The 27993-nt window shown below is 38.3% G+C and overlaps 1 protein-coding gene across 1 annotated transcript in view; it reads right to left on the bottom strand.

Moving 5' to 3' along the window:
- PXDNL (peroxidasin like) overlaps positions 1–27993 on the bottom strand; it is a 430031-nt gene that overhangs the window by 191699 nt on the left and 210339 nt on the right. The window contains exon 4 of the mRNA XM_063079245.1: positions 17039–17110. Within this exon, the coding sequence (XP_062935315.1) occupies positions 17039–17110 (72 nt within the window). The remainder of the gene's footprint in view (positions 1–17038; positions 17111–27993) is intronic.

Genomic DNA, 27993 nt, shown 5'->3' on the forward strand with positions numbered 1-27993 from the left:
GGGACCAATCTTATCACACGAGTCCTTAAAATTGGAAGGGGAAGCAGAAGAGTCCATCAGAGAGATGTGACAGAGAAGAAAGAGCAGAGACTTACAGCATGAGACTCACTCCATCACTGCTGGTTTAGGAGGTGGAGGAAGGAGACCTGAGCCGAGGATCTGGGACCAGCCCTCAGCTTACACTTCCTGCCACCACAAGGAACAGAACTCTGCCAATAGCCCAGGTCACAGAAAATGGATTCTCCCCTAAAGAATGGGTTCGAGAAGGGTGGAGCTCACGTTGCCACCATGCCTGCGCGGACGGCCGCTCTGCTCACATGTCTCTGCTGCTCTCCACTCACCTGTGCACTTCAACCCAGCTGGCTCCCTGCTTGTCATTAAACACAACACACCCGGGTACTTCCCATCTCAGGGCCTTTGCACTTGTCCTCTGCTTGGAGTGCTCTGTCCCTGAAGCTCCTTCCCTCCCTTCAGGTCTCTGTTCCAGTCCCTCTCACTGCAGGCTCCCTCCGCCTGTGTAACAGCACACCTGACCTCTGCAGTAGCACTGCAACTGTCTCCCTGCAGTTTCACACATTGGCTTGTTTCTTTGTTTTCTCTCTTCTCCCTAGAAAGTAAGCAAGCACCCTGAAGCTAGTATGTTCTATTTTATTCACTGCTGGATTTCCAGTGTCTAGAAAATGCCTAGCACAAAGTAGATGCTCAATAAATATTTTGAATGTGCATATAAATGAATGACTGAATGAATGAATTATAGTCATAGCATAGCCCAAACCAGGAAGGCTACAACATGTGACTTTTAAAACCATAAAGCAATCTCTGAGCCTTTAAACTGATACCAACAGGAAGTGGGTGGTTACAACTGCCTGGTGCACAGCATGCAGCAGGATCATTCCCAACACACACCACAAGAAGAGTTTAGCCAGAGCCCCTGTGCAGCTACCAACTTGCTTAGCCAAGGAACTGTGTCCACTCGAGAGAGTTCTCACAATTTTTGTCCATCGGAATGTGATATGAATCAAAGACCAGTGATGACTGTGTGCTTCAAAGTCTCCACTCTCTCAAAGGAGTGCCTGCTTGCCTGCTTTCATTTATTCTGCTCCTCCTCCCCAGTGTATGCAGAAGGAGGGGAGATAAACTGCCTGCCAGCCATCAGCCTCTGAGGGCCACATCTGGAGCAGCTGTGGAGAGTAGCACAGTTCAGAGATCCCAGATGCCCAGCTGGTGGCAGGAATCAGGCTCATTCTGGGTAAAGTCAGCTGCATTCTGTAGCGAGTAAGGCATGTACACCAGGCTCTGTCGGGTCAGCAGAGAGGTGGAACATGGGTCGTGGTGAGGTGGGGTCTCTGTTGCTTCATTCAGAACACAGCCCTAACACAGACATATGGGCAAGAAGGAGTTTAGTCAGGTAAAGAATATAGGGATGAGATTCCAGGAAGAGTGAAAAGCATCTTCCAAGCCCTGGAGGTGAGACAAGAGAAGGACACATTCCAAGAGCCAAGGGCGGTTGTCATCAGATACCTCAGTGGATGACACACAATTTCAAGTACAGAAACAAAGTAATGGTGAAGAGTATCCCCCACTGTCAGCATCCACATACTTGAAGATGTCCCAGGAAGCAAGAACATGCCCTAAATGCTGTTAATGTATACCTTCTCTTGAGTAAATTTTGCTACAACAGCTTGCAAATCTTTGCTATGCATTTATGTGCAGATCAAGGTGCTATAATAATTGAGGTCGTGGGGTCTGATCTGTCTATGATGCAGAATACAGATAAGTCTTGATCTATTGATGTATAGAGGGCATACTTCTCTTAAGGGGATCTGACGGTCTCATTAGGGACACTACCTCTATAAACATCATTGTTATTGCCACTTGAGAATCATCCAGAATAAACAGGTGAAGGTTTACTAACATGGCATAGCTTGTTATTTTTCACAGTATATATAGTGACCTTCTCATGAAGACCCTAAACTTGGAATCAAAAGACCTTCGTTTTTATTCCACTCTCCACTTGCTAACTGTGCAACAATGCACGAGGCAGTTCGACTCTCTGAGACTCTGTTTCTTCCTTTTTAACCTTTATGATAGCAACATGTACCACACAGTTATAGGGAATTACATGCTGTAATGTGTAAAACACACCGTGTTAACAGCAAAGCCTGACACAAGTGTGTGGTGTTAATATTGTGACCGCTGTTTGAGTAGGAATGGGGTAGCATCTTGTTTTCTTGTTTTTCGGTTCTGTCTTCTCCTTTGGTGAGTCATCCATGCGGAAGACTAGGTGCAACTGAAAAGGCATGAGCAGAAGCAAAAACTTTAGGCAACTTGCTAATTCAAAGTGGTCTCCTGACCAGTTGCACCAACAGCACTAGGAACTGGTTAACGAAACAGAAATCTGGCCTCTACCTACATTCTGAAAATAACACCAAATGATTCATATGCTGGTTAAAGTTTAAGAAGCCCTGATGTAGATTTCTCTTTCCTTCTTTCTTTTTCTCTCTCCTCCCTTCTTTTGTCTATTTCTTTAAAAAAAAAAAAAAAAACTTAGTCCTTCAAGAACCTCACAGGGCATGTAGAGTAGACAGTTGCTGTTTGGGCCTCCAGCACCCACGCTTTCTGTTGTGACTACACCTGTTATCACGTTTCCGGCTCCTGTGATTTGTGCAAAGCTGACTCTGGCCTGGACTTTAGGGATGAAACAAGTCATTGAGTTCAGACAAACTGGAGCATTCTGGACCTTGGACACAGCCACAGTGTCTGCAGTGAACACCTGACTGCCCAGGTCAGTCCAGTCAGAGCCAAAGAGTTTCAAGTCTTGGAATTTTCCTAGCAGTTTTGGTAATAGGCTTTTTCTTAATGGACACAAATGGGAAAATAGGAATCTACAGCTGAATGTCTTTATGTGCCCTGAGAGAGACTGAGGATGAAGCCAGCATCAAGGATATAGGACCTAGCAATGGAGAGAGAAAAACCTTGTCCAGGAGTTTTTAACTAAATCTACATCTAGATTATGTGTTCCTTATTTTGCTTAAGCTAGTTTAAGTTGAGTTTGCTATCACTTGCAATACAATGCATGCTTAATGATATACATAAAGGGAGAAGAGAGAACAGTAGCTAAATGGGAATGCTGGCTCAACAATGGGCTTTCTTGGTGAGAAAAATTTGAGCATATCCTGAAAAGAAAGAGGAAATGAAGGAGGGCAGTGGAAGAGAGGGGAACAAGAAAAGGACAGATGGGAAGATTCCAGAGAAAGAGAGTGTGACACCATCCAGAGCAGAGCAGGAGTGGAGGTGCCTAGAATATACCAGAGTAGGGATTATTATTTTTTTTTTTATTTATTATTTTAAATAGGACTCATGAGTGGTTCAGGGGCTTGCATGAGGGGGTGTGCATGAGAGCATTTTATTTATTTATTTATTTATTTTTGTCTTTTTCGTGACAGGCACTCAGCCAGTGAGCGCACCAGCCACTCCCATATAGGATCCGAACCCGCGGCGGGAGCGTCGCCGCGCTCCCAGCGCCGCCCTCTCCCGAGTGCGCCACGGGCTCGGCCCCCAGAGTAGGGATTATTAAATATCCTGGGTCTTTTAAAAAAAAATTTATTTTTAATTAAAAAAATTTTAAAAAAACACAAATTCATTTACTTTAAGTTTTTGGATGCTTCTGTTTTGATAATATATCACAAATTTGAAATCTGATTTTCAAAGGCTGATGCTGGCCAAACATGCATATTTGCTACAACACTAAACAGAACTGAAGGAGTCTGGTTCCTGAACAGCTTTCATGCAATTGCATGATGAATAAGCACATGAGTACTGAAAGTGATTTCAGCAACACGGCTGCTCTGAGGTGTAGAAAAATAAGTTAAAGAGATAGGATTTTCATAATTTCTATTTCTTAGGCACCTGAACCCAATATAAAATATAAAAATATAATAAATATATTTTTAAAACCCAATATAAAAATCCATTTAAAACCCAAACCTAATGTGCTTACTTGGCTGGTACCTGGCATAGTTTTTATGCCAGGTAAAGGTAGACTTTAGATGATAGGGCTTATAAACTACTGGTGATGATTGTTAAAGGGGGTTGTAGACAGGAAAGGAAACATAAATCCAGATAATACTCAGATAGCATTTCTAAGACATGTAAAACCTTGAAGGTACAGACAATGATTCTTAACCCTGACTGCACATTACACTCTCCTGGGGAACTTTAAAAGAAACCATCAATCCCAGAGCCCTCCTCCTGAGGCACTGATTTCTTGTGAGGGTGAGTAAGAGGTGCTATTTTGATGAGCTCCTGGGTGACTCTAACACGCTGCTAGGCAAGATGCCCTCAAGTTGGGTACACTACTGGGCACCATTACAAGGCAGATAAAAGTTTTAACTAATCCACAGCCTTTCTTTTAAATACATAAATCAGAAAAGAAAATTAAATCAAAAACTCAGATAAATTGGCAGCAACTGTTGCTTACAGGATCACTCCAAAACATATTCAGATCCATAAGTTTTACTGTCATCCTCAGGCATTTTAACAACAGCCGTGCTTGAGGTCTGACACGAGCCCCCGTCCTGCCCCTGATTCCAGCTGGCCACGAGCACCTGTGTGCAAGCAACAAGCAGCAAGGAGACGAGGGGTGCTCAATTCCACCCCCACTGACCTATTTCTTAGTGTGAGGGTCTGGGCCTTTTCCTAGGAAACCTTGGAGAGCCCCAGAGAATATCAAAGAACTTCTCATTTTTAACATCCACTTCCTATTGAAGAACAAACTCAGGCATTTTCAAAGTCAGGATTACTCTTTATAACATACAGGTTTTATCTAGGATTGCAAGAGAAGAGAGAAAGGTCCTCAAGCCCTGTTCTTTTCATGCAATGCCTCCCAAAAAAGGTTTCACTGGGATTAGACTCACATGGGGGACATGTCAATGATGCATAAGGATGGAGGTTGGAAAAACCACACCACTACTATCCAGCTTGATGTGCGGCCAACTTTGTCCCCAGAGGGAGATGTCTTCAAGAGTCAGCAATAAAGAATATTGTAATACAATTTTCTCGTCAAATGTATCTCAAATTTGTCACAAAGACAGTAAGAAAGACAAAATAAATAATGCAAAACCAGAATTATTCCTAGAAAGGTACTTTAAAATTGAATTTTACTGATGCTCAGGAAAGAGTCAAGTTGCAGTCCCTTGTAACACACACCAACTCTCAAATCTTGCAGGTGCCAGGAAAGGTATACCAGTTGTCCTACCCAAGATACACACAATACAGCTAAAAACGTTTTGGTTTTAGCCAAACTATTTAGGTGACTAAAAGCTTTGCTTTGATGTATTCCGGTCAAAAAATAACCCATTTTATTCTATTTAGTCTGAATACATTTATTGAATGTTTGGTGACAAAAGTTCCATCAAATTGATCCATAGATTCAATGTAATTCCAATCAGAATTCAGAGGGCTTTTTTTTCTTGGAGTAGGGAGATAATCAGAAAAGAGTGAGCTAATTCTAAAATATACTTGAGAATGCAAACAATTTTTAAAAAGAAATCAAAGTTGGAGACATTTTACCATTTGATTTTAAGACTTACTGTAAACCAGTATAAGAAATCATAGCTCTAGCAAACAAAAACTGGAATAAGGGCAAATTCATGGAAATATCTGGTGAATAATAATGAGATATTTAGTTGTCTTTATTTTTAATTTAGCTTTATTGAGGTATAATATACACACAATAACAATTCACTAATTTTAAGTACACAAACAAATTAGTTGTGGCGATCATGACATTGAACATTTTCATGACCTTCAAAAGCACTTTGACCTCTGCAGCCAATTCCATCCCCTCAGCCCTGGCCCCAGGAAACCGCTGATCTGCTTCCCATCGTTGGAGTTCTGCATTTCCTAGAATTTCACACACATGCAATCAAAGAGCATCGAATCTTGCTTCTCTGGCTCCATGTTGTTGTGGGCACTAGAAGTCTGTATCCACCTCTGGCCGAGCAGTGTCCCGTGTGTGGACAGGACCCAATTTGTTTATCCATTCAGCCGTTGATGGATATTTGACTTGTTCCCTGCTTGGGGCTGTTATGAATAAAGGTGCTATAATCACTTGAGTAGTGGCCTTCATTTCTTTGGGGTTGGAATTGCTGAGTCCCACTCTTAATGTTTAAATTTTAAAGAAACCGCCAGACCATTTTTCAGAGTGACTACATCATTTTGAATTATCACCAGCAATGACTGAGAGAGTTCCGACTGCTTCATAGTTTTCCCAAACGCTTGGTATGTTCGTCTCTTTAATATGAGCCATTCTAAGAGGTATGTATAGTGCTCTGTGTAGTTTTGATTTGCATTTCTCTAATGAACAGTAACGGTGCGCATCTTTTCTTATGCTTATTGCCATTCTTATTTTTTTCTTTGATGAAATGTTTGTTCAAATATCTTGCCCATTTTTATGAGTTATTTTTCTGGTTGTTGAGAAATAGGAGTCCTTTCTGTATTCTAGGTTGGTTTTTTTTTTTTTTTTTTTGATGTCCAACTTTTTTTCTATTGAAACATAATTGATTGTACATATCAGTGGGGTAACACACTGAATATCAATCCCTGTGTGCAATACGTGATGCTCAAATCAGGACAATCAGTACATTCAACACGACACAAGGCAATCAATCCATGGCCTTCCACCAGCCCCTTGCCAGTAGCCCCTGCTCATCTGGTAACCCCAGTACTATTCTCTCATTTTGAAAGTTCAACGTATTATTGTGATCATTGTATCTTTCTTTCTTTTCTTTTCTTTTTTTAAAACTTATTTATTTTTTTATTTTTATTTTTTAGCTCCCACTTATGAGTGAGGACATGCAGTATTTCTCTTTCTGTGCCTGGCTTATTTCACTTACCATAATTTTCTCCAAGCTCATCCATGTTTCTGTGAATGTCAGAATTTCATTCTTTTTGATGGCAGAGTATGCGGGGGCTTAGGGGCGGCAGGCCCCGAACCTCCCAGTAGCCCCTTTTAGCCCCCCACCACGGGATGAGCAAGAGAGGGAACCGGTAGGATGACTCCTGCCACCCTAGTGGCCAGGAGAGCCCGGGAGGAAGGTGAGTATGCTGCCCGGCTATTCAGCCCACAGAGAGACACTCAGACGCGGCAGGGGTTCCATCAAGCAGTTCTGTTTATTTTCACACAAGCACCTGCTTTTATAAGCATATGGCAAGGGGATTTCCTAACTTGAACCTATCATCTTAAAGGTCATGTGAACATGCATCTTGCTCTAATGCTTTGCTATTGCAATCACGCGGTGAGCACCGGCGTGGAAATATCTTTTGTCCAATAATTTTAAACTATGTCTTTCCTTGGCCACTCCCCGGCGGCTTCCGTCAGACGCCATCTTTCTCTCTCCTGTCCAGGCAAATGGACATATTTCACATGTGAGACAGATATGAATTTTAAGGGTCACAATGGAGACTGTAGTGGGCTGACTGTTAGCCCCTAAAATAATATTTCCACATCCTAAGCCTTACTTGGAAAAGGAATCTTTGAAGATGTAATTAAGTTAAGGGTTTTGAGATGAGGATTTCATCAGATTATCCAGATGGGCCCTAAATCCAATGACAAGTGTCCTTAAACACAGAGGATAGACCATACAGAAGAGAAAGGCATGTGAATATAGAGACATAAATTGGAGTCATGCAGCCACAAGCCAAGGAATACCCAGAGCCACCAGAAGCTGGAAGAGACAGGAAGGGAATTTCTCCTAGAGACTCCAGAAGGAACATGATTCTACCAACACCTTGATTCAGACTTTTGACCTCCAGAATTGTGAGAATATGTTTGCATTGTTTTAAGCCACCTAATGTGCGGTAATTTGTTATAGCAGCCCTGAGAAATTAATAGAAGTGTAGAGGTCTTACACATATTTCATTAAATCTATTACTTAGTATTTCATTTTTGATGCTGTCATATATGGTGTTGTTTTTAATTTCCAATTTTTTTTATTATATTTGTAAATGCAATATATTTTTATGTTAACCGAGGAGCCTGTGGCTTTGATAAAATCAATTATAATTTCTTCATTTTTGTAAGTTCCTTAGGATTCGATACATAGATACTTTATTCTTCCTTTCCAATCTTGATGCCTTGCATTTATTTTCCTCTTCTTAGTACAGTAGTTAGATCTCCAGGAAAATATTGAGTTGAAGTCGTGAGCAGACATTCTTGCCTTGTTCTCAGCCTTAAGAATTATGCAGTCAACATTGTATATAAAGTTTGCCAAGGGTCTGTCCTACATGTTTTTTTACCAGGTTGAGGAAGTTTCTATTTATTTCTTAATTTGCTGAAAGTTTTTATCATGAATGAATGTTAAATTGGGCCAAATGCCAAACGCTTTTCTGCTTATTTTAAGATCAGGATACGGTTTTTCTTCCTCAATCTGTTAATATAATGAAGTATATTTTTGGTTTTTAGCTGTTAGAAACTAACTCACATTCCTAAAATTAAATGTGTTTGTGCATGATGTAGTTATTATCCTTTTCATATACTGCTAGACTCAACTTATAATATCTGATTAAGCAATTTTGTATTGTGTTAATGAGGGATATAGACCTGCTCTTTTCTTTGCTTGTAAGACTTCTGTCTGATTTTGGTGAAGTAACGTGATTTCAGCTCATAAGATGAGTTGGTAAGTGTTCCTCCATTATTTTTTAAATACATTTATATAAAATTGGATTTATTTCTTCCTTCAATGTTTATTAGAATTCAGCAGTGAAGACATCTGAGCCTAGAGTTTTGTTTTGCTTTGTTTTTATTGGAAATGTTATAACTACAAATATAATTTCTTTAATACATATACAGTTATGCAGCTTATCTCTCCTTGAGTAAATTTTGTAAGTTGTATCTTTCATGAATTTTTTAGTTTAATTAACTTGTCAAATACATTGGCATAAAACTTTTTATGATAGTCCCTTTTTATCCATTTTTTTTTTTTTTTTTGTGACCGGTAAGGGGATAGTAACCCTTGGCTTGGTGTCACCTGCACTGCGCTCAGCCAGTGAGCGCACCAGCCACTCCTGTATGGGATCTGAACCTGCAGCCTTGGCGCTCCCAGCGCCGCACTCTCCCGAGTGAGCCACAGGGTCGGCCCTTTATCCATTTTTTAAATTCATTTATTATCTGTAGTATATGTAGTGATGTGTGCTGCCCCTCCTCCCCCATCCTTGATATTGATCATTCGTGTCTCCTCCCTTTTTTCTGATAGTTTGGCTCAAAGTCTATCCATGTTATTACTCTTCTCAATGTGTCAGATTTTGCTTTATAGACTTCTCTCTATGAGGGCACTTCAAAAATTCATGGAAAGACTCCTATGATCTTTCAATTCTATTTTGCATAAATTTTTTGAAGTACCCTCATAGAGAGAAGTCTATAAAGCAAAATCTGACACACCAGAAGAATAATAACATTGTATATAACATAATATCATTACGTTTTCTATAGCTCTGATTTTTAATTCTTATTTTTATTATTTCCTTCCTTCTACTTACTTTGAATACAATTTTTCCTTTCTTTCTAGATTCTTAGGGTAGAAGCTTGCACAATTGATTTGAGGTCTTTATTCTTTTCAAATACAAGTATTTAATTCTATAAATTTCTATGTAACTACTACTTTAGACACATCCAAAATATTTTAGTATATAGTGTTTTCATTTTTATTCTGCTCAAAATATTTCTTAATTTTTCTTACATTTTCTCCCTCGATACATGGGTTACTTAGTAGGTCTAAATATTTGGGAAATTCCTTGATATCTTTCTATATTGTTTTCTAGTTTAATTCTGTTTCTATGAGAAAAGAAACTTTATATTATTTCAATCCTCTTAAATTTATTGAGACTTATTTTGTAGCCCAGAATATGATCTATCTTGGTGAATAGTCTTAGTACACTTGAAAAAAAAATGTGTATTTTTCTGGCTTTGGTCAGCATGTTCTATTAATATCAATTGGGTCACGTTGGCTGATACTGTTATATACAGCATAACAGTGTATACTTATCTGGTCTTTGATATACTTATAACTGTCTACTTGTTTTATCAATTATTTTAAAAGGAGTGCTGAATTTATTTCTCCTTTCAGTTCTATCAGGGTTTGGCTTCTTGTATTTTATAACTCTGGTATGGTGTGCTTGCCTGATAATTTTTGATTGAATGATGGGAATTGTGAATTTTAGTTTGTTGGGTGCTGGATTTTGTTGTATTCCTTTAAAGAATTTTGGACTTTATTCTGCCATACAGTTACATTACTTGGGATCAGGTTAATTTAGGTTTACTTTTAAGCTTTATAGAGGAGGTCAAGTCAGTCTTCACAACAGACACACTTAGTCCTAATATGTGACACTTTCCTGAGGACTTTATCTGATGCTATGCAGCATGAGGTCTTTCCACACTGGCCAGTAGTAACACAAACTGCTTCCCACCCTGTATGATTTCTGGCAAGTTTTTGGCCCAGTGCTTTTCAGTGGCTCTTCTCTGGTCTCAGGTATTTTCCTCTCACAAATGTGCATCAGTGGTCAGTCAAAGATTTTAGGGAAAGCCTCTGCATATCTCCAGGGCTCTCTGTGTGTAGCTTCCTGCTTTCTGGCCACCAATTTTTACCACACCAGACCTCCCAAACTCCAATGCTTGTCTTCTCAATTTGTCAAGCCTGCTGGTCTCTGATAGTGTACCCCTTCCTGCAGTTCAGCCTGGAAACTGCCTCCAGGCAGTAATCAAAAACAATCACAGAAATCACCTTGTATGTCCTTTCTTTCATGGACAATAGTCCCTCACTCCCTGTCGATCAGTGCCTCAAAACTGCTATTTCATATGTTTTGCCTGGTTTTCTAGTTTTTTTTAAAGCAGAATATAAATCTGATGTCTCCGACTTCATCATGATCAAAAGCAAAAATTTGTCTGTGTTTTATAGTTTAGTGAAAACCCTCCCATCTGTTGTACATCAAAGATGCTTTTTGTGCTGATAATAAGATACTAGTCATAAGGATGAAAAGTTTACTCTAAGTATTTCATGAAGAACATTTACCACTATATAATGGTCTATGTTTTATTCTGAATTTTTTACTCTATTTTGGGAAACGGCCAAACAAATGGAGCAGCCCCAACGTTTGGAAACTGGCCTGACACCAAGATACTCCACAGTATTCTCCTACTAAATGCAATCTCACAGAATCCAGCCTCAGACACAATGACCCTGGTACCAAGATAAAATGACACAAAACAAGTATACGTCATAGTTTTGTCTAAGCACATGATGAATAAGCTGATTGCTCTGATCTGATCATCACATATTGTACACATGTATTGAAATATAACTTTGCACCCCATAAGTAGATGTCAATGAAAAAATAAATAAATTTTTTAAAATAAAAAATAATATAACAAGGGAAAAGAACAATAAAAGAAACTAAGATTTACAATTTTATAGTGAGAGTCTCAAGATCAAATGGCTAATAAGTGCCAAACATTTTCACTCAGGCCAAACTCAAGTCTATGTGGCTTCTAAGACCTGATGCCCAGCCACCTGGTGTAGCTCTTCCCATAATTGTAGTAGACGATGGAATAAGGAGCTTATATTTAAGATACAGAGCAATATGGAACAATTTTACACAGGTATGGAAGACTGCTGTCATCTGATAAAGATGTGTAGATAAAATATACCATTTAGAAATAAATAAACATCTAGAGCTTCTGGTCAAGATGGTGAAATAGATGGACACCAGTGTCACTCTCTCCCACAAATCAACCAATTTACAACTATTAAAAATCAACACCAGCTAAGCTGGGGCCACTAGAGCTCAGGGGAAGAGGAGGAGAGACCTACGGAGTGCATGAAGGCAGGAGAAGACACAATGAGAGAAAGAAAGAACTGCTCCAAAAGTTTTGAGCCCCAGCCACTTCAAGGCTGGCCCTGGTGAGCGCATGGAGCAAGAGCTGGCAAAAGCCACAGCTGTACCCTTTGGATGAAGTTGCTTGGAGACTTCAGGGGAGAAGAGGGCCTTGGTGGCCCCCAGGCCAACAAGACCACTAACAGGGCTCCTGTGGACCCACATAGTAGTGAGGAGCAACAACAACTGAAAAAAGGAGTCACTGAGAGGCCAGTGAGTCATCATAAGGGACCAGAGCATGGCCCATCACATGGGAAGTGTTTGAAGTGTAGGCAGTGGAGGGGATGGGCCCACGAGGGGAACATCAGGACACAGGAAGGACAGCTGATCTGCCCCCCAATCAGCACAGGTCCACTCTGTATAGACGGGTCAGGAATATAGAACTGCAGGGGGAGCAGTTTGCTGAAAACACTCAGGCCCAGACCAGAGTTTCCACACAACCCAGGTGCACTGGATCTCACAAGACCTAGAAGTACCTACAAAGTCAACCATTAAAACCTGAGCTGCACAAAAAGCCTTCCGCAGGGAATCAGCAGCAAAGCAGCAAGCTCAACCACAGAGCTCAAGTGCTATTCCCACAGGAAATTCCCCCATTTTAGAAGTAAGCAAAGGACAAAAAATTAGTTCCAGTGCAGAGTTTAAGTAGTGGAAACAGTGAATAATCCAACACAGAACTAAAGAAAAAACAAAATACCCACAGACCAGAGACAAAATTTGATATTAACTACTAAAAGTCTCATTTCACCAAAGAACACCTATAAAACCTACAAGGACCAGAAGTCCCCTGGGCCACCAAGCCAGGATGGTGGGGGGCCCAGGGCCTTGGCCATGCCCTCCCAACACCTGCAACCAACCCAGTGATGACCACTGAACCACCACTGGAAGACCCCTGGTCTCCTGAACCAGGGAAGTGGGGGACTGAGGGCTTCAGCCATACCCCCCAGACATTTGCATTCAGCCCAGCAATAACCAAGCCACAACTGGAAACCCCATGGTCTCCCCTATAGGAATGAGGGGAGTGCCACAGGCCTCAGCCATGCCCCCCTTCTTCCTCCTTCTTCCACCCTATCTCATACCCCATTGCCCCCACCCCCTCCCACCCAACTACTCTGCAACAACATCTTAGAATGTAAAAACAGATGCAGCTCCTCCCGCAACCAGGCACGCTGCCACTGCCACTGCCATGGGGCCTGTCCAGGGTCCTGAGGCATGGAACTGGGGACCAACCCCTCCTCCCACAACCAGGCATGTTGCCACTGCCATGGGGCCTGTCCAGGGTCCTGAGACATGGAACTGGGGACCAACTCCTCCTCCCGCAACCAGGCATGCTGCCACTGCCACGGGGCCTGTCCAGGGTCCTGAGGCATGGAACTGGGGACCAACCCCTTCTCCTGCAACCAGGCAAGGACACCACTTCCTTGTGGTGGCCCACCACAGCCACCACAATAGCCACAGCTGCCATAAAAGCGGCGAGACACCACAACCAGCATGCAGATGGCCTGCCAGCCAATGGAGTGCATTGACACAAGGAGAGTCACCAGTGGAGACCAAAGAAAAGAAGAGGACGTCTCTCTTCACAAAGCCCATTCCAGAGTGGTGGAAGAAGCATCGGCTCTATGATAATATTGGAGGACCTGAGCACACCTCTCTCACAGGTGGGGGGGAGAGAGAGGGGGGAGGGGGACAGATTGGATAAGGTGTGTAAAGAATAAGTATGATTTCTAATAATGTATGTGCTAATAATATTGATTTGATCAACATACATCAATGTTGAACCCCCAAAATATATATGATCAATTATAATTCAATAAAAAAATAGATAGATAAATAATTAAAAACATACAGTGATCAAGACAATGTGGTAAAAAAAAATAAGAAAGAAATAAACATTTAAAGAGAAGGGAAAATAAGAAATAGAAAGTTATACATTGAAGAGAAAATGTAGGTTGAAAATCAATGCCTGACTAAAATGGCAAATAACACTTGTAGTTCAATGGTCATGTGAGGAACATGACTAAAAGGCCATTTTCATAAAAGAGATATTTGGTGCCTAATAAGGAGGCAAAGAAGAATAAAACTTCATTGGCAAAGAAAATATAATCAATGAAAATATGTCATTGCCTCAGTGGAATAAAGACAGAAATTTTAGATAAAGAATAACTGAAAGCAGGATGATTGATTAATACAAGAATTATTAAACTGCACTTTCTAAGAATACACCAGTTATTCTTGTTCTGAAAAGTGGAATCATTAAACCGTCCTCTCTGTCATTTGTAGAGCAGAAAACATGCTTTGGAGACACTTTTCTCCTTAACCAGTTGTGTTCTGCTAACAGAGCATGTATGGGTAAAAGTGAAAATTATAACCAAGCAAAAGGTATTTACATCTGGTAAAATTTACTATATCCTCACAAGTTTGTTCATTTTAATACACAATCTCCTAATATGAAATCATTCTATCTTCTCACATAAACATTCAATGGTTATAATCTTTACAAATATAATTACTTCTGTGTTCCATCTACTCCCCCTACCCAATCGATGAAAATGCTATTGTTCAGAAATAACCAAGCCTCATTAATGCCTAAAAGAACATTTGTGTTTTAGTCTATGACTTTGTTGTGTCTAATCATAGAATTTCTCTTGATGTAGCCAACATGTAGAAAATAATCCACTGCAACATAAAGAGAGAGAGCACTTATCCTTAAAGAAGAAAGTAGTCTGTCAAATTTTCAATCAAAAAAAATCAGAAAAGAAATTAGGTAACAAATCCTTGTGCAATATCCCTTCCTCACTTCCCACCCCCACTTTATAAGATCAAAGGCTGTGTCCTGAAGACTATAAGAAATTCAAAAAGTGTATTTTTATAGTTATTGTAAACAGTCATGTCAGTAACAGAATTAGCATTGCTACAACCTACTATTCTCAAGGACTGTGCAAACATCTGTCATGTATCCCTGTCTTTCTCAAAGAAGAATTTAATCCCAAAAGGATTATGTGCAATAAAACTCCTTAAAATAAAATAAAGGTAAATAGGTCTTAAAGAACAAATACCTCAGACACCTCAAATTCTACTGTAGTTTTATGGGGATATACTAAAATAAAATTGACTTTCAAAGCTATCATTAAAATTATGAAAAATTCTAAAAATTAGGGATTACATTTTTGGAAACCAAAACTCATCTTTGAATAGCAATTCACGAGAGCATGAAATCATGCTTAAAAATAGAAAGCAGAAATGCTTTAAACATTAGCATTACTCAGTAAGACCAGTAATTATGATCAGAATATAAAGCATTTACTGATGAGAATTATGTGCATTTCAAATGGGAATTACAACTTTTCATATGCTAATTTTTATAAATAATCTGTAAATATATTTGATGAAAATAAAATATAACCCTTATTATAACAGTGATAAGGGTTTTGTTTGTTGTTGTTACTAAAGAATTTACACTTGATTGGTTTATGTGATGATTCTGCAATATAATAAAAAGTACCTAAAACATTACAGAATTTATAAGGAAAAGATAAAGAACCATATTTGTCACCAGGATACCTTATTAATTATATAAAATAAAATTAATTTTAAAAGACACATAGAAGCAATGAGGATTTTTAAAAATATATTCGATTGGTTGATCATATTTTAATACTATAACCAAACACTTTTGCCTTCTGATAAGAAGAAATCCAAATGTCTCCAAGCATGTTTATTATAGAAATAATTGCAAATAGTTTTTTTGAAATTAAGAAACCATGTCAAAGAGGGAAACAAAATTGGGAGTTAAAGGCTTCTGATATATACAAATCCTATTAACAATGAAATATCAAAGTGTGTTCTATATATCTGAACTTAAAAAATACCCCATAGGTTGTCATCAATGAGGGGAAAAATCTTTTCAAATATCTAGTCACTATTTGTGTTGTAGACACTCATAACAGAGAAATATTCAAATAAAATGTTAAATCCCCATTTGTAACTATATAATAGGACTTTTTGATACTAAAAAAAATTATATTTCACACTGAAATTCTGACAAGTGAATCAGGTTTATCTAATATGCCAAATGCTGAAAAGTGCACAAGGTAGAAGTCAAGTCTGAATTGTAATAAGAATGTCACAGACTTAATTTGGGGCAAGTCATTTAATTAACATTGGATTTGATTTTATCACCTATAAAGTGAGAGGTTAGATCTCATGTTCTTGGAGTCCCCATATCAGTTAAAAAGTCTGAGTTTGTTTCATAAATTAATAATGATAAACCAGAAATCTACTCTGACTGAGGTCATCTAAATTCCCCAAGCCTTGCGAGGTCTTGAATGGGGTGCAGTCACACCATCATACCCTGGAACTGTTACCACAAGGCAAATTTTAACCTAAAACCAGATGTACTGATACCTAGAAAGGCTCCGCATCAACTGAGGGATGATGAAAATGTATGTCATGACCCTTACTCATAAATCTGTACATGGGATGTAGTCAAGAACCAATCATGAGCCTATATGATTTTATGTCACCAATGGAAAACCTGATGTACTGATTAAGGGTCTGTTCCCTCTCTCTCTCCACTTTGTTCTCCCTTTCTCTATGACTATAGAAATACTGAAACCTGGACTATAGATCAAAGCACATTCCAAAGAAACTTGGCTATGTGTCTTCCAGGTTGAAGTCACCCATATTTGGCTCAAATAAACTCTCTGATACTTTATCAGTGCCTCAGGTTTTTATTCCACATGGACAATAATAACAACTATGAATTACTTTCTATAAAATACCTCCTTGCATGCAATATCTTAATCCTCACAGTACAAATATCTATATTTCAGAGATTTGGAAACAAAGGCTCATAGAGGATAACTTGCCCAATGTCGCACAACTAATAAATGCAAGAGCTGGGATTCCAGCTGAGCTAGGTCTGTCTTCTTGTCTTCATGCCAACTCAATCATACATTCTAATTTTTATCCAACTGATGACAGAATATTCAATCCTTCTAGCCACAAGACAAAGCTTAAAATAATTGTTCAACTATCACATAATGGCATTAAAAGAGTTTTCTATTTGAATCATAATCATCAGTGATTCAATAAGGAAGTTTCCATTACTTACAGCTGTTCCAAGGATATGAGTCCTTTAAATGTTTGCTTATCTAGTGCATGAATTTCATTCTTGTACAGGTACCTGGAAAGCACATAAAATCAGATTAAGTTATAAATGAGTATAGATACTACACATCTTAGATCAGGAACTTTTTAAACTGAAGTCTGTGGACCTAAAGAGTTTTGGGCCACATTCATAGATTCTGTAAAAATATATGGAAACTGTGATTTCATTTAAATATGTTCAATTATTTGGTAAAAGAGTTCCAAGGCTCTCATCAAATTCTCAAAGGAAACCGTGGTTCAAAATACAAGAAACACAATATTAAAGTGACTATGGAGAAATTCTGACTAATGAGGTCTTACATACTGGGTCGCAACTTCCCTAAGAAAAAGGAATTTAGACTACAAACATTTTTTTTAAATCCACTTTATGACACTGAATATATTCAACTAGGAGTTACATTTGCAAAGCTGGAAAATAGCACCATAGGAATCATGTTAAGGGGATAAAAGCATCATAACAGATTCACAAGATATATTTTGATCCTCCCATGGCTCCGCTAAAAATCTGTAGGAAAGGATACTGTAAATGGATTTACAAATACAATACAACTAATCTGACCAAAAGAAGTAATGGAAACAATTTATGTGACATATGACCACTTTCCATGTTGCTTTCTTTCGACCATAGGATGGCAAGGTTATTTCATCCCTGTGACCTTTGTGAATGTCATGGAAATGAAGCCCTGGGTCTTTTTTACTTGAGATTTGAAGCGATTAGAATTCCTGAAACTATCAAGTCCGTTTGGGACGTGCCTTTACACATAGCAAGTGCATCAGAATCACCTATTGGTTTTGTTAATAAACACCGTTCCAGAGCCCACCCATAAACCTACCTAATCCAGCTCTCTTAGGGTGGGGCCTAGGAAACCACATGCTTAACAAATTTTCCAGGTTATTCTAATGCAGCCCATCTGTGGTCCTGGCTGACTCAGAAACTATAGAAATTACCACTTTGGCTGAAAATGAAAAAGGGACTGCTTTTCTAAAACCTGTTTAGTGAAGCTTTGGAAGTTCCAAACTATTTCTTTTCCCACGGATTAGAATTCAGTAAGTTTCTCAGAGCAGTAGTGCCTAGTGTAGATCTTTGTCTAACTGGAGATATTTTTCCTCAGCATTATTTGATACTGTATAAGATCTTGCTTTGACCCAGAGTCTTAAAAATATAGTTACATGTTACAATGGCAAGAAGTAGAATTTTCTAGAACCATGTTTCTTCAAGCAAATTGTAAGGACCATTAAGCTGTGGTCTCAAAACCCACTAGACATTCTTAACTGTGGATGTATGTGAATCGGTGCTTAGGTATGTGAATCCGGAGTAGTTCTAAGACATCATTTTGAGCTCTATCTCAGGCCTCATACTGATGTCTGGGTCTCCGCCTCCGCAAATTCTGATCTAATAACGGGTTCAGGGTATGAACTTAGCATCAGAATTCTTCAGAACTCCACAGTTGACTGTAATAAGCAGCAAGGTTGTAAACCACTATTCTGGGGGTACAGAACAAGTGAGAATATTTTGTAAATGCACCTCTGAGGATTTGGATATACATCCCTGGTAAGGACCTCAGAGTACTGAAATATCAAAAAACCACCTTAATTTGAGAGTATGATATCCTGAGGCATAAAGTAGTTGACTTAACATCTACAGAGAGGTGTCTAAACCCTTTAATAGGTTTTTTTTAATTATTGTCAATTTTAAATAATGATGAATTTCTTCATAAAGATAAAACAAAATCATCAAATACTCATAGAGGAGTCTCAAAACTTAAATTGAAAACTACCCATAATAATATTTTACCTCAGGTATATAGATTCATTTTAGATTCTTACATTGTACAAAATGATACAGAAAAAATGACCAGGTAATAGGGGGAAAGGAAGAGAGTAAAGCTTCTGTAGTTAGATCTGAACACATTGATTAAATCAATGAAGTATGACTTCAAGATATACTGCTAAGTATGTTAACACCAGCAAGAGAGCTTCCAGTTTTCTGTGGGATAATCATAGCCACCTAAATTCAAATCTCTCCACACATCCATGAAAACCATATAGCTCAACAAAGAAGAAAAACAAATCACCCAGAATGCAAGTTATCATACAACCAGGAGAAAGAAAACATTAGTAATTTCAATTTACATGTAAATGGGGAACACTAAAGCCAGCAGAGTCAGCTTTAGAGCTCGCTCTGCAGCCGTGTGTGGCAGAGTCCAGGAGGGAATGAACAGAAAAAGGCAAAAGTACCAGCCTGATGAAAACCTGTCTGAGAGCTGGAGGGTCAGAATCCTAGCTCCTGGAGAATTGAAAGAAAGAGGCTTGGAAAACGAATAGGAGGAAGCACCTTACCAGGGTGAGGTATCCTCTGGAGTACTGCGATTAAAGGGAAGAAAGAAGAAAGCAAGAAGCCAGAGTTAAAATCAACTAGCACCAAGATTTTAAGTACCAAGATTATTATGTACCAAGTTAATCACTGTAAGAAAAATTACTTACAAATATTAAAAAGTGAAAATAAGAAAAATCAATCTGATACTAAATTTAAATTGGTAATAGAAATATAAAATAATAATTTAAGAAATCATGTATTAACTATATTATTTATAATAGCTTCAAAAAGAATAAACTACCCAGAAATAAACTTAACCTAGGAGGCAAAAGACTAGTACACTGAAAACTACAAAATATGGCTGTAAAAAATTCAAGAAGAAACAAATGAACGGAAAGATATCCCATGTTCATGGACTGGAAGACTTAATATTGTAACAATGTCAATAGTACCCAAAATGATCAACAGACCTAATGTAATCACTACCAAAATTCTAATGATATTTTTCTGCAGAAATAGAAAACCCCATTCTAAAATTCATATGGCATATCAAGGAACCCTGAAGAGCCAAACAATCTTGAAAAAGAACTAGCAAAGTTGAATGTCTCACACTTCCTGATTTCAAAACTTATTACAAAGTTATACTAATCAAAACAGTGTGGCACAGGCATAAAGACAACATGTAGACCAATAGAATGAGAGAACCCCAAAATGAACCCCCCCAAGCATGATCAAATGATTTTAATAAGAATGCCAAGAATACACACTGGGAAAAGGACAGTCTCTTCAACAGATTATGTTGGGAAAACTGGATATTCATATGCAAAAGAGTGAAGTTGGAACTTTATATTACACCATATACAAAAATTAACTCGAAATGAGTCAAAGACCTAAATGTAAGACCTAAAACTATAAAACTCTTAGAAGAAAACAAAGGAGAGAAGCTTTATGACACTGGATTTGGAAATTATTTCTTGGACATGATACCAAAAGCAAAGGCAACAAAAACTGTACTATGCTAAAATTTTAAATTTCTGGGCATGAAAGGACACAATCAACAGGGTGTAAGGCAATCTACAGAATGGGAGAAAATATTCAAATATCATATATCTAATAAGAGGTGAATATCCAGAATATAGAAAGAACTGCTACAACTCAACAACAACCAAAAAAAACCCAGTTAAAAAAATAGGCAAAGGACTTGACTAGACATTTTTTCAGAGAGGATATACAAATGACCAACAAGAGTACGAGAAGATGCTCACGGTCACTCACTACTCATTAGTGATATACAAATCAAAACCTCAGTGAGAAATCACCTTACCAATTAGTATATCTACTTTCAAAAGAACTAAATAAGAAGTATTTGCAAAGATGTGGGGAAATAGGAATCCCATTTTTTTTTATTATTTTAAAATTTTTTTTGGCAGCTGGCCAGTACAGGGATTGAACCCTGGACCTTGGTCTTATCACCAACTGAGCTAACTGACCAGCCACATAAATAGGAGTCCTTCTACACTGTTGATGGGAATGTAAAATGGTGCAGCTACTATAAAAAACAATGTGGAGGGTCCTCAAAAATACAAGATAGAATTACCATATGATCTAGCAATTCCCCTTCTGGGTGTATGAACAAAAGAATTGAAAGCAGGATCTCAAAGAGACACTTGCACACCCATGTTCACATCAACACTATTCAGACAGCCAAGAGGTGGAAGCAACCCAAGTATCCACTAATGGATGAATGGATAAACAAATGTGGAATATACATACCATGGAATATTACCCAGCCTTAAAAAGGAAGGAAATTCCAACACATGCTACAACACAGATGAACCCTGAGGACATTATGCTAAGTAAAATAAGCCAGTCACAAGAAAGGAGAGAGGGAATTGGAGAGTTATTGTTTAATGAGTACAGAGTTTCAGTTCTGCAAGATCAAAATGTTCTGGAGATTGATTTCACCATAATGGATATACTTTACACTTAGAAATGGTTAAGATGCTACATTTTATGTTATGTATTTTTTTACAATTAAATTTTTAAAAAAAACTTAAAAGGATATACAAAATGACCAAAATTGTAATAAATATATGTGTGTTTATATAAAAATAAAAACTAAACTCAAACCATTGACAGTGATGACAGGTCTGAGGTTTTGCATAATTTTATTTTCTTTGTTGTGGTTTTCAACATTTTCAAAATTTTCTAAAACAGTTATGTATTAATATATTGTTTATTTATTTTTATAATAAAAGTAGGAAATTATATTACTTTATAAAATATGTAAATTTAAAGAAATACATCAAATTCATCTATATTTTCTTCACCCTGGATAGTAACTTACTTCAAATTTTTTTGTTGTTTTATGTTTTGGGTTATTCATTTTTTATAAAAGTGACATATAGTGTATAAAATATTTTGTTATTTGACTTTTTACTTTAACAATTGGAAGATGTTAACCAATTTAATTTTTGACCTCCGTGCTTCAATGACTTTCTTTAGATAACTAAAGTTCCCTTTTCTGAGCCCAGAAAGATAAATATGTGAACTTTGTGCCCCAATACTAATTTGTAACAATGGGACCACAGAAAATAGACATCAAATTTTTTAGTTTTAAGTCTCAAAAAGCTATAGTCTAGGTTTGACACTGAAATTTTTGGGAAATGCTTGCTGAGCTGGTGTGTTAACTTTTTCACTCCATCCTCCAAATGTAGATAAAAAAAAATTATTGGGCCAAGGAGTGTCACAGAGGAGAGTGATAAAAAGAAAAGCCTAAACCCTCCCCATCACCCACAGAAATGGTTTCCAGGGGATCATGATAGAAACCCCAAATAGTTGGTGGATCTGAGAATAGAGGAGATCTGTGCTCCCATTTCCTGATGTTTGCTCTGGAAGATGACAGGCGTTACAGATGGGTTCCCAATCCACCACAGGCACACAGGTGCTGAGATGGCCACAAGGTGCACCAAGATATAAAATTGCCCTAACAACTCACTGAGCTCTCCCGTGGGGTGGAGAAGAGACAAATGTTTTTGCAGGTGTCTGGTAGTGAGTGGATGTGATACCAAGAGTCATGGACCCAGGAGGGAACTGCAGGTGTGATGAGGGGATATCACAGTAGCTCTTGCAGCCCTGTGACCAGAAAGGAACACAGTGGACCTGGAACATGCCATACCTTGGCAAGGTCAAGCTCAAGGACCACATAGATCTGTGCTCCACCTCACAGTGAAAATGGTCACAGACCAGAGATCAAGCCCAATACCTCCACACAGCAGCACAGATGTCTCATGAACCACACGGAACTGGGGCACTCCCCATCTGAGTCAGCTCAGGCGGCCATTACAAAATACAACAAACTTAATGGCTTGAACATTAGAAATGTATTTGCTCACAGTTCTTGAGGCTGGAAAGTCCAGGATTAAGGTGTGGCAGGGTTCGGTTTCTAATGAGGGGCTTCTTTCTGTTTCCCAGTGTCCTCACATGGCAGAGAGAGAGAGAGAGAGAGAGAGAGAGAGAGAGAGAGAGAGAGAGAGAGAGACCTCTGGTGTCTCTTCCTCTTCTTATGAGAGCAGTGCTCCCAGTATGGTGGCTCCACCCTCATGACCTTACCTAAACCTAATCACCTCTCAAGGGCGCACCTCCAAACCTCCAAATACCATCACACTAGGGGTCAGGGCTTCAACCTATGAATTTGCAGGGGCACAAACATTCAGTCTGTAACAGCAGGCTAGATAGAATAGAAGCAAAGGAGTGAGAAAAAAAGATTCTGAATTGACCTAGTTACCTAAAATGATAAGTTTACCCAAATTGGACCGAGACATCATTTTTCTGACATCATGTGGAATGAGGTTTAAAATAAGAATCGGGTGCTTGTTTTGGAAGCACATATACTAAAGTAGGAATTGCATTATAAAAAAATAAAATTATACTTTGCACTTTTTAATACATAGACTAATATATTCACACCTGTTACACATCCCATTGTGAACATATTTTCAAGTGTAGAAATATGCGGTAAGCAGCAGAAAGGTGTGGTCTCATGCCCAGGTCAATATATTTTAACAGTTATTAAAGAGCAACTTAACTTTACACTCAGAATTTCCATGCAGATTATAAGATAATAATATATGTAAATATGAAAATACAACAGATCTTACAAGTGTGAAATATACATAATTGTTAATTTCAGAGTAGTGTAGTCATTTCTAAACACACAAAATCTAGAAATCATAAAAGAATGATGTCTGAAGTACATAAAATTAAAAAAAAATTTCTTCGTCTGTCCCGTAAATGATTCTACATTTAATTACCTCCTAGTATAAAAGGATACCTGCTACTCAGATTTTGTTTTCAAAATGTTTATTTTTCACTAGAAGAAACCAAGCTTTTTGAAGAAATGGCTTCTTCTAGGTCTGGAACAGCAAAGGTATTTACAATAACATACCACGTTGACAGAAAGCATTCAAAATCTAATGCGATCGTGTCAAAAGGACAAAGGAGTTGGCTTGAAGGGTCTCCCACTGGCCAGATCTGGGACTATGTGGGGATCAGAAAGAATGACGACGAAAACTGACTACAATGCACAGAATTTTTAAAATTTCATAACTTCATAGAGATAAGAGAAAAAAGGAGAGAGTCAGAAACACAACATGGTGTGGGGTGGCAAGAGATTTCTCCTTTCCAGAAGACTACCAGCTAATGCATACAGAAAGTGATAAATTTAGAAAATCATTATTTTGCAACACAATGTAACGGTATATTTAGGCAAGGCCCTTTAATGAATGCTAAAATCGTTGGTAAAATTTTGTATATAGGAGAGCAATTACTTTTTGTATATTAACCTTGAATCCTTCAAATCTTGCTCTAATCACTTACTAGTTCCAGGAGGATTTTTTCTTTGTACACTCTTTGGGATTTTCTGGATAAGTAATCATGTCATCTGCACACAAAGACAGTTTTATTTCTTTTTTCCCAGTCTATGGTTTTCATATCTCATTAACTAGGACTTGCAGTGTGATAGTGAAACGGCATGGGGAAAGGAGACATCCTTGCCTTGTTCCTGATCCTAGTGGGAAAGCAACTGGTTTCTCACCATTAAGCATGATGTGGGGTACAGGGCTCTTATTTGTAGATGTTCTCTATCAAATTGAGAAAGTTCTCTCTCATCCTAGTTTTCTCAGTTTTTTTTTCTTTTTTTTTTTATCATAAATAAGTCAAATGCTTTTTATGCGTCTACCGATACAATCATGTGACTTTTCTTCTGTAGCCCGTTGATGTGATGGATTACATTAACTTATTCTCAAATGCTGAACCACCCTTGTATACCTGGGATAAATCGTAATTTGTTGAGGTGTATTTTTTTTATACACTGTTGAATTTGATTAGCTAATATTTTGTTGAAGAGTCTTGCATTAATATTCGTAGGAAATATTGGTCTGTAGTTATCATTTCTTAAAATATATTTGTCTGGTTTGGGTATTAGGGCAAGGCTGGCTTCAAAGGATGTGTTAGGAAGTATTGCCTCTGCCTCTATTTTTCTGGAAGAGATCATAGAGAATTAATATGATTTTTCTTAAAATGTTTGGTAGAATTCACCCGTGAAATCATCTGGTTCTGGTGCTTCCTGTTTTGGAGAATTATTAATTATTGATTCAACTTATTTAATAGATATGGGCCTATTCAGATTACCTGTTTCTTCTTGTGTGATCGTGTCTTTCAAGAAATTGGTCTATTTCAACTAAGTTACCAACTTTGTGGGCATAGAGTTGTTAATGATATTCTTTTATTATCATTTTAATGTCTGTGGTTCACTAGAAATGGCCCCATTTTATTTGTAATGTTAGTAATTCATGTTTTTAGTAATTTGTGTTTTCTCTCTTTTCTGCCTGGTGGGAAGTTTATCAACTTTATTAATCTTTTCAAAGAACCAGTTTTTCATTTTGTCAAATTTCTCTATTGTTTGCTGTTTTCACTTTTATCAATTTCTGCTCTATATTTTATTACTTTTTTTCCTGCTTGCTTTAGGTTATATTCTTTCTTTATCTCGTCTCCTAAGGAGGAAGCCTAGATAATAGAATTTATATCTTTCTACTTTTCTGTTTTTAAATTAATTTATTATTATAATTATTTTTTGCTTTCTAAGATTGCAGAGCAGTGCAAGGGGAGGGGGGTGGGGGGTAAAACAGAGGTGGGGTTGGGGGGCAGGACTGGCCCAGGCTGGTCTGGTTTCAGGGGTCGGGGGTGGTACCCTCAGATCCCCCACCCCGGCTCAGAAGCCCAGAGGGCTTCTGGATCCTCTAGATTTTATACGTGTTCTTTGGAGGTGTTAAACATTTACCAGCTAATATCAGAGCTTTGACTCTAGTCTGTAGGTATTTTGTTTTTTCTTTGAGTTCTGTGTTGGATTATTTGCTGTTCCACCACTTAAACTCTGCATTGGAACTAATTTGTTGTCCATTGCTTACTTCTAAAATGGGGGAACTTCCTGTGGAGACCAGTGCTTGAGCCCTGTGGTTCAGCTAAATTGCTGCTTTAATGATGATTCTTGGGGAAGGCTTTTTGTGCAGCTCAGGTTTTAATTGTTGACCTTATAAGCACTTCTGAGTCTTGTGAGGTCCTATACACCTGGGTTGTGTGGAAACTTTGGTCTGGACCTGAGTCTTTTCAGCAAATTGCAACCCATACAGTTCTATATTCCTGACCAGTCTCCACTGAGTGGTCCTGCGCTGATTGGGGGGCAGATCAGCTGTCCTTGCTGTGCCCCAGTGTTCCTCCAGTGGGCCCATCTCCCCCAGCCCCCATGCTCCAAACACTTCCCATGGGACAGGCCACGCGCCAGTCCCTTGCGATGACTCACTGGCCTCTGAGTGGCTCCTTTTTTCAGTTGTTCTGGTTCCTTGCTCCTATGTGGGTCCATGGGAATCCTGTTAGTGGTCTTGCTGTTCTGGGGGCCTCCAAATCCCTCTTTTCCCCTGCCACCTCCAAGCAACTTCATACGAAGGGCACAGCTGTGACTTTTTTCTAGATCCTGCTCTGTATGCTCAGCAGCTCCAGCCTGGAAGTGGCTGGGCCTCAAAACAGTCAGAGCAGTCTTTTCCTTCTCTCATTGGGGCTTCTGCCTTCATGAACTCCATAGGTCTCTCCTCCTCTTCCCCTGAGTTCTTGCAGCCCCAGCTTGGCATTCCTTGCTTCTAGTTGTGGGAGACAGTGACACTGGGGACCATCTATTCTGCCATCTTGATTCTCCTCCTCTTTTTCTTTTCTAATGTATGCATTTAACACCATTCTTTCCTCACCATATCCAGTCAGCTGGTGAGCCCATCAAAGGCATTCTTCCTTTATGTCATAGTGTTTTTGATTTGCAGCATTTACTTTTTTCCCCAGCATTTGCTTTTGATTAATTCTCAGTTTCAATTTCTCTGCCTATATTATTCACTTGTTCTTGCATGCTCTCCGCATTTTTCATCAGACCTCTTAGCATATTAATCATAGTTATTTCAATTCCCAGGGGATTAATTCCAAAATCTCTGCCAAATCTCAGTTTAATTCTTATGTCCACTTTATCTCTTCAGAATATTTTTTCTTGCCTTTTCGCATGCCTTACAATTGAAAAGCTGCACATGGCATGTCACATAACAGACATGGAGGTAAATAGTACTGAAAGGTGACACATCACAGTGCCTGCAACTTGTTTTCTTATGGTTCAGTAGCAATGTATTAGGCATAAAAACATATAATGCAAATGTGGAAATTTCTAATTAATTTTGACTCAATGATGGTTATTCAGGTGTTTACTTTTCTGTGTGCTTACAAATTTTCAAATAAAAATTTTGGGAGAAAATATAAAAAGATTAGGATGCTAATTACTAAAATTATGCACACGTTTCATCCTCTCAAAGATTTTAAGAAGCACATACAGAGATAAAGACATTTTTTTCAGCTGACATGACAATTGTATGTGTCTCCATAAAGGCAAATAAACTTTTTCTTTTCTTAAAAACAATATAACTTAATATAGATTATTACCCCTTCGAGAATTAGGGATTTCTTCCAAGAAGATGTGGAAATACTACCTAAAAGTAACATTAACTTTAAATATTTGGGACTACTAAATTGTATTATGAAATTGCTTTTATTATCGTATTTATTAATCATTATTTCATACCATTAAAATATTTTAAACATTTTAAAAAGAAGATAATTCCTATTTCAGGAAAGTATAATATAAAATCAAATTAATATTCTAGCAAGACTGACAGCTCATTTAATTCTGTAAAGCTATGTTTCCGTTCGGAGATACATAGCCACAAAATCTCTTCAAACTGCCCAGCTTGAGACAGTTTCAACAAAAAAAGAGTTAAGATTTTCGCCCAGTAAATAGTGCATTTAGACGTGTTACAGAAACGGCTCCATTTTTGCCTGTGCAGATAGCTGCCGTCTCTGCGCTGCAGCACCGCAGAGCCGGGATAGCTTCGGCAGCAGCAACCGCCCGGGATGGGGCAGTGTGGGGAGCCTGGCGTGGAAGTTTCGCTAACTCCAGGGGAACACAGGAAGATGCAGGCCCTTAAAGACGAACTAAA

This window comes from Cynocephalus volans, chromosome 15, assembly GCF_027409185.1.
Source record: "Cynocephalus volans isolate mCynVol1 chromosome 15, mCynVol1.pri, whole genome shotgun sequence".
Lineage (NCBI taxonomy): Eukaryota > Metazoa > Chordata > Mammalia > Dermoptera > Cynocephalidae > Cynocephalus > Cynocephalus volans.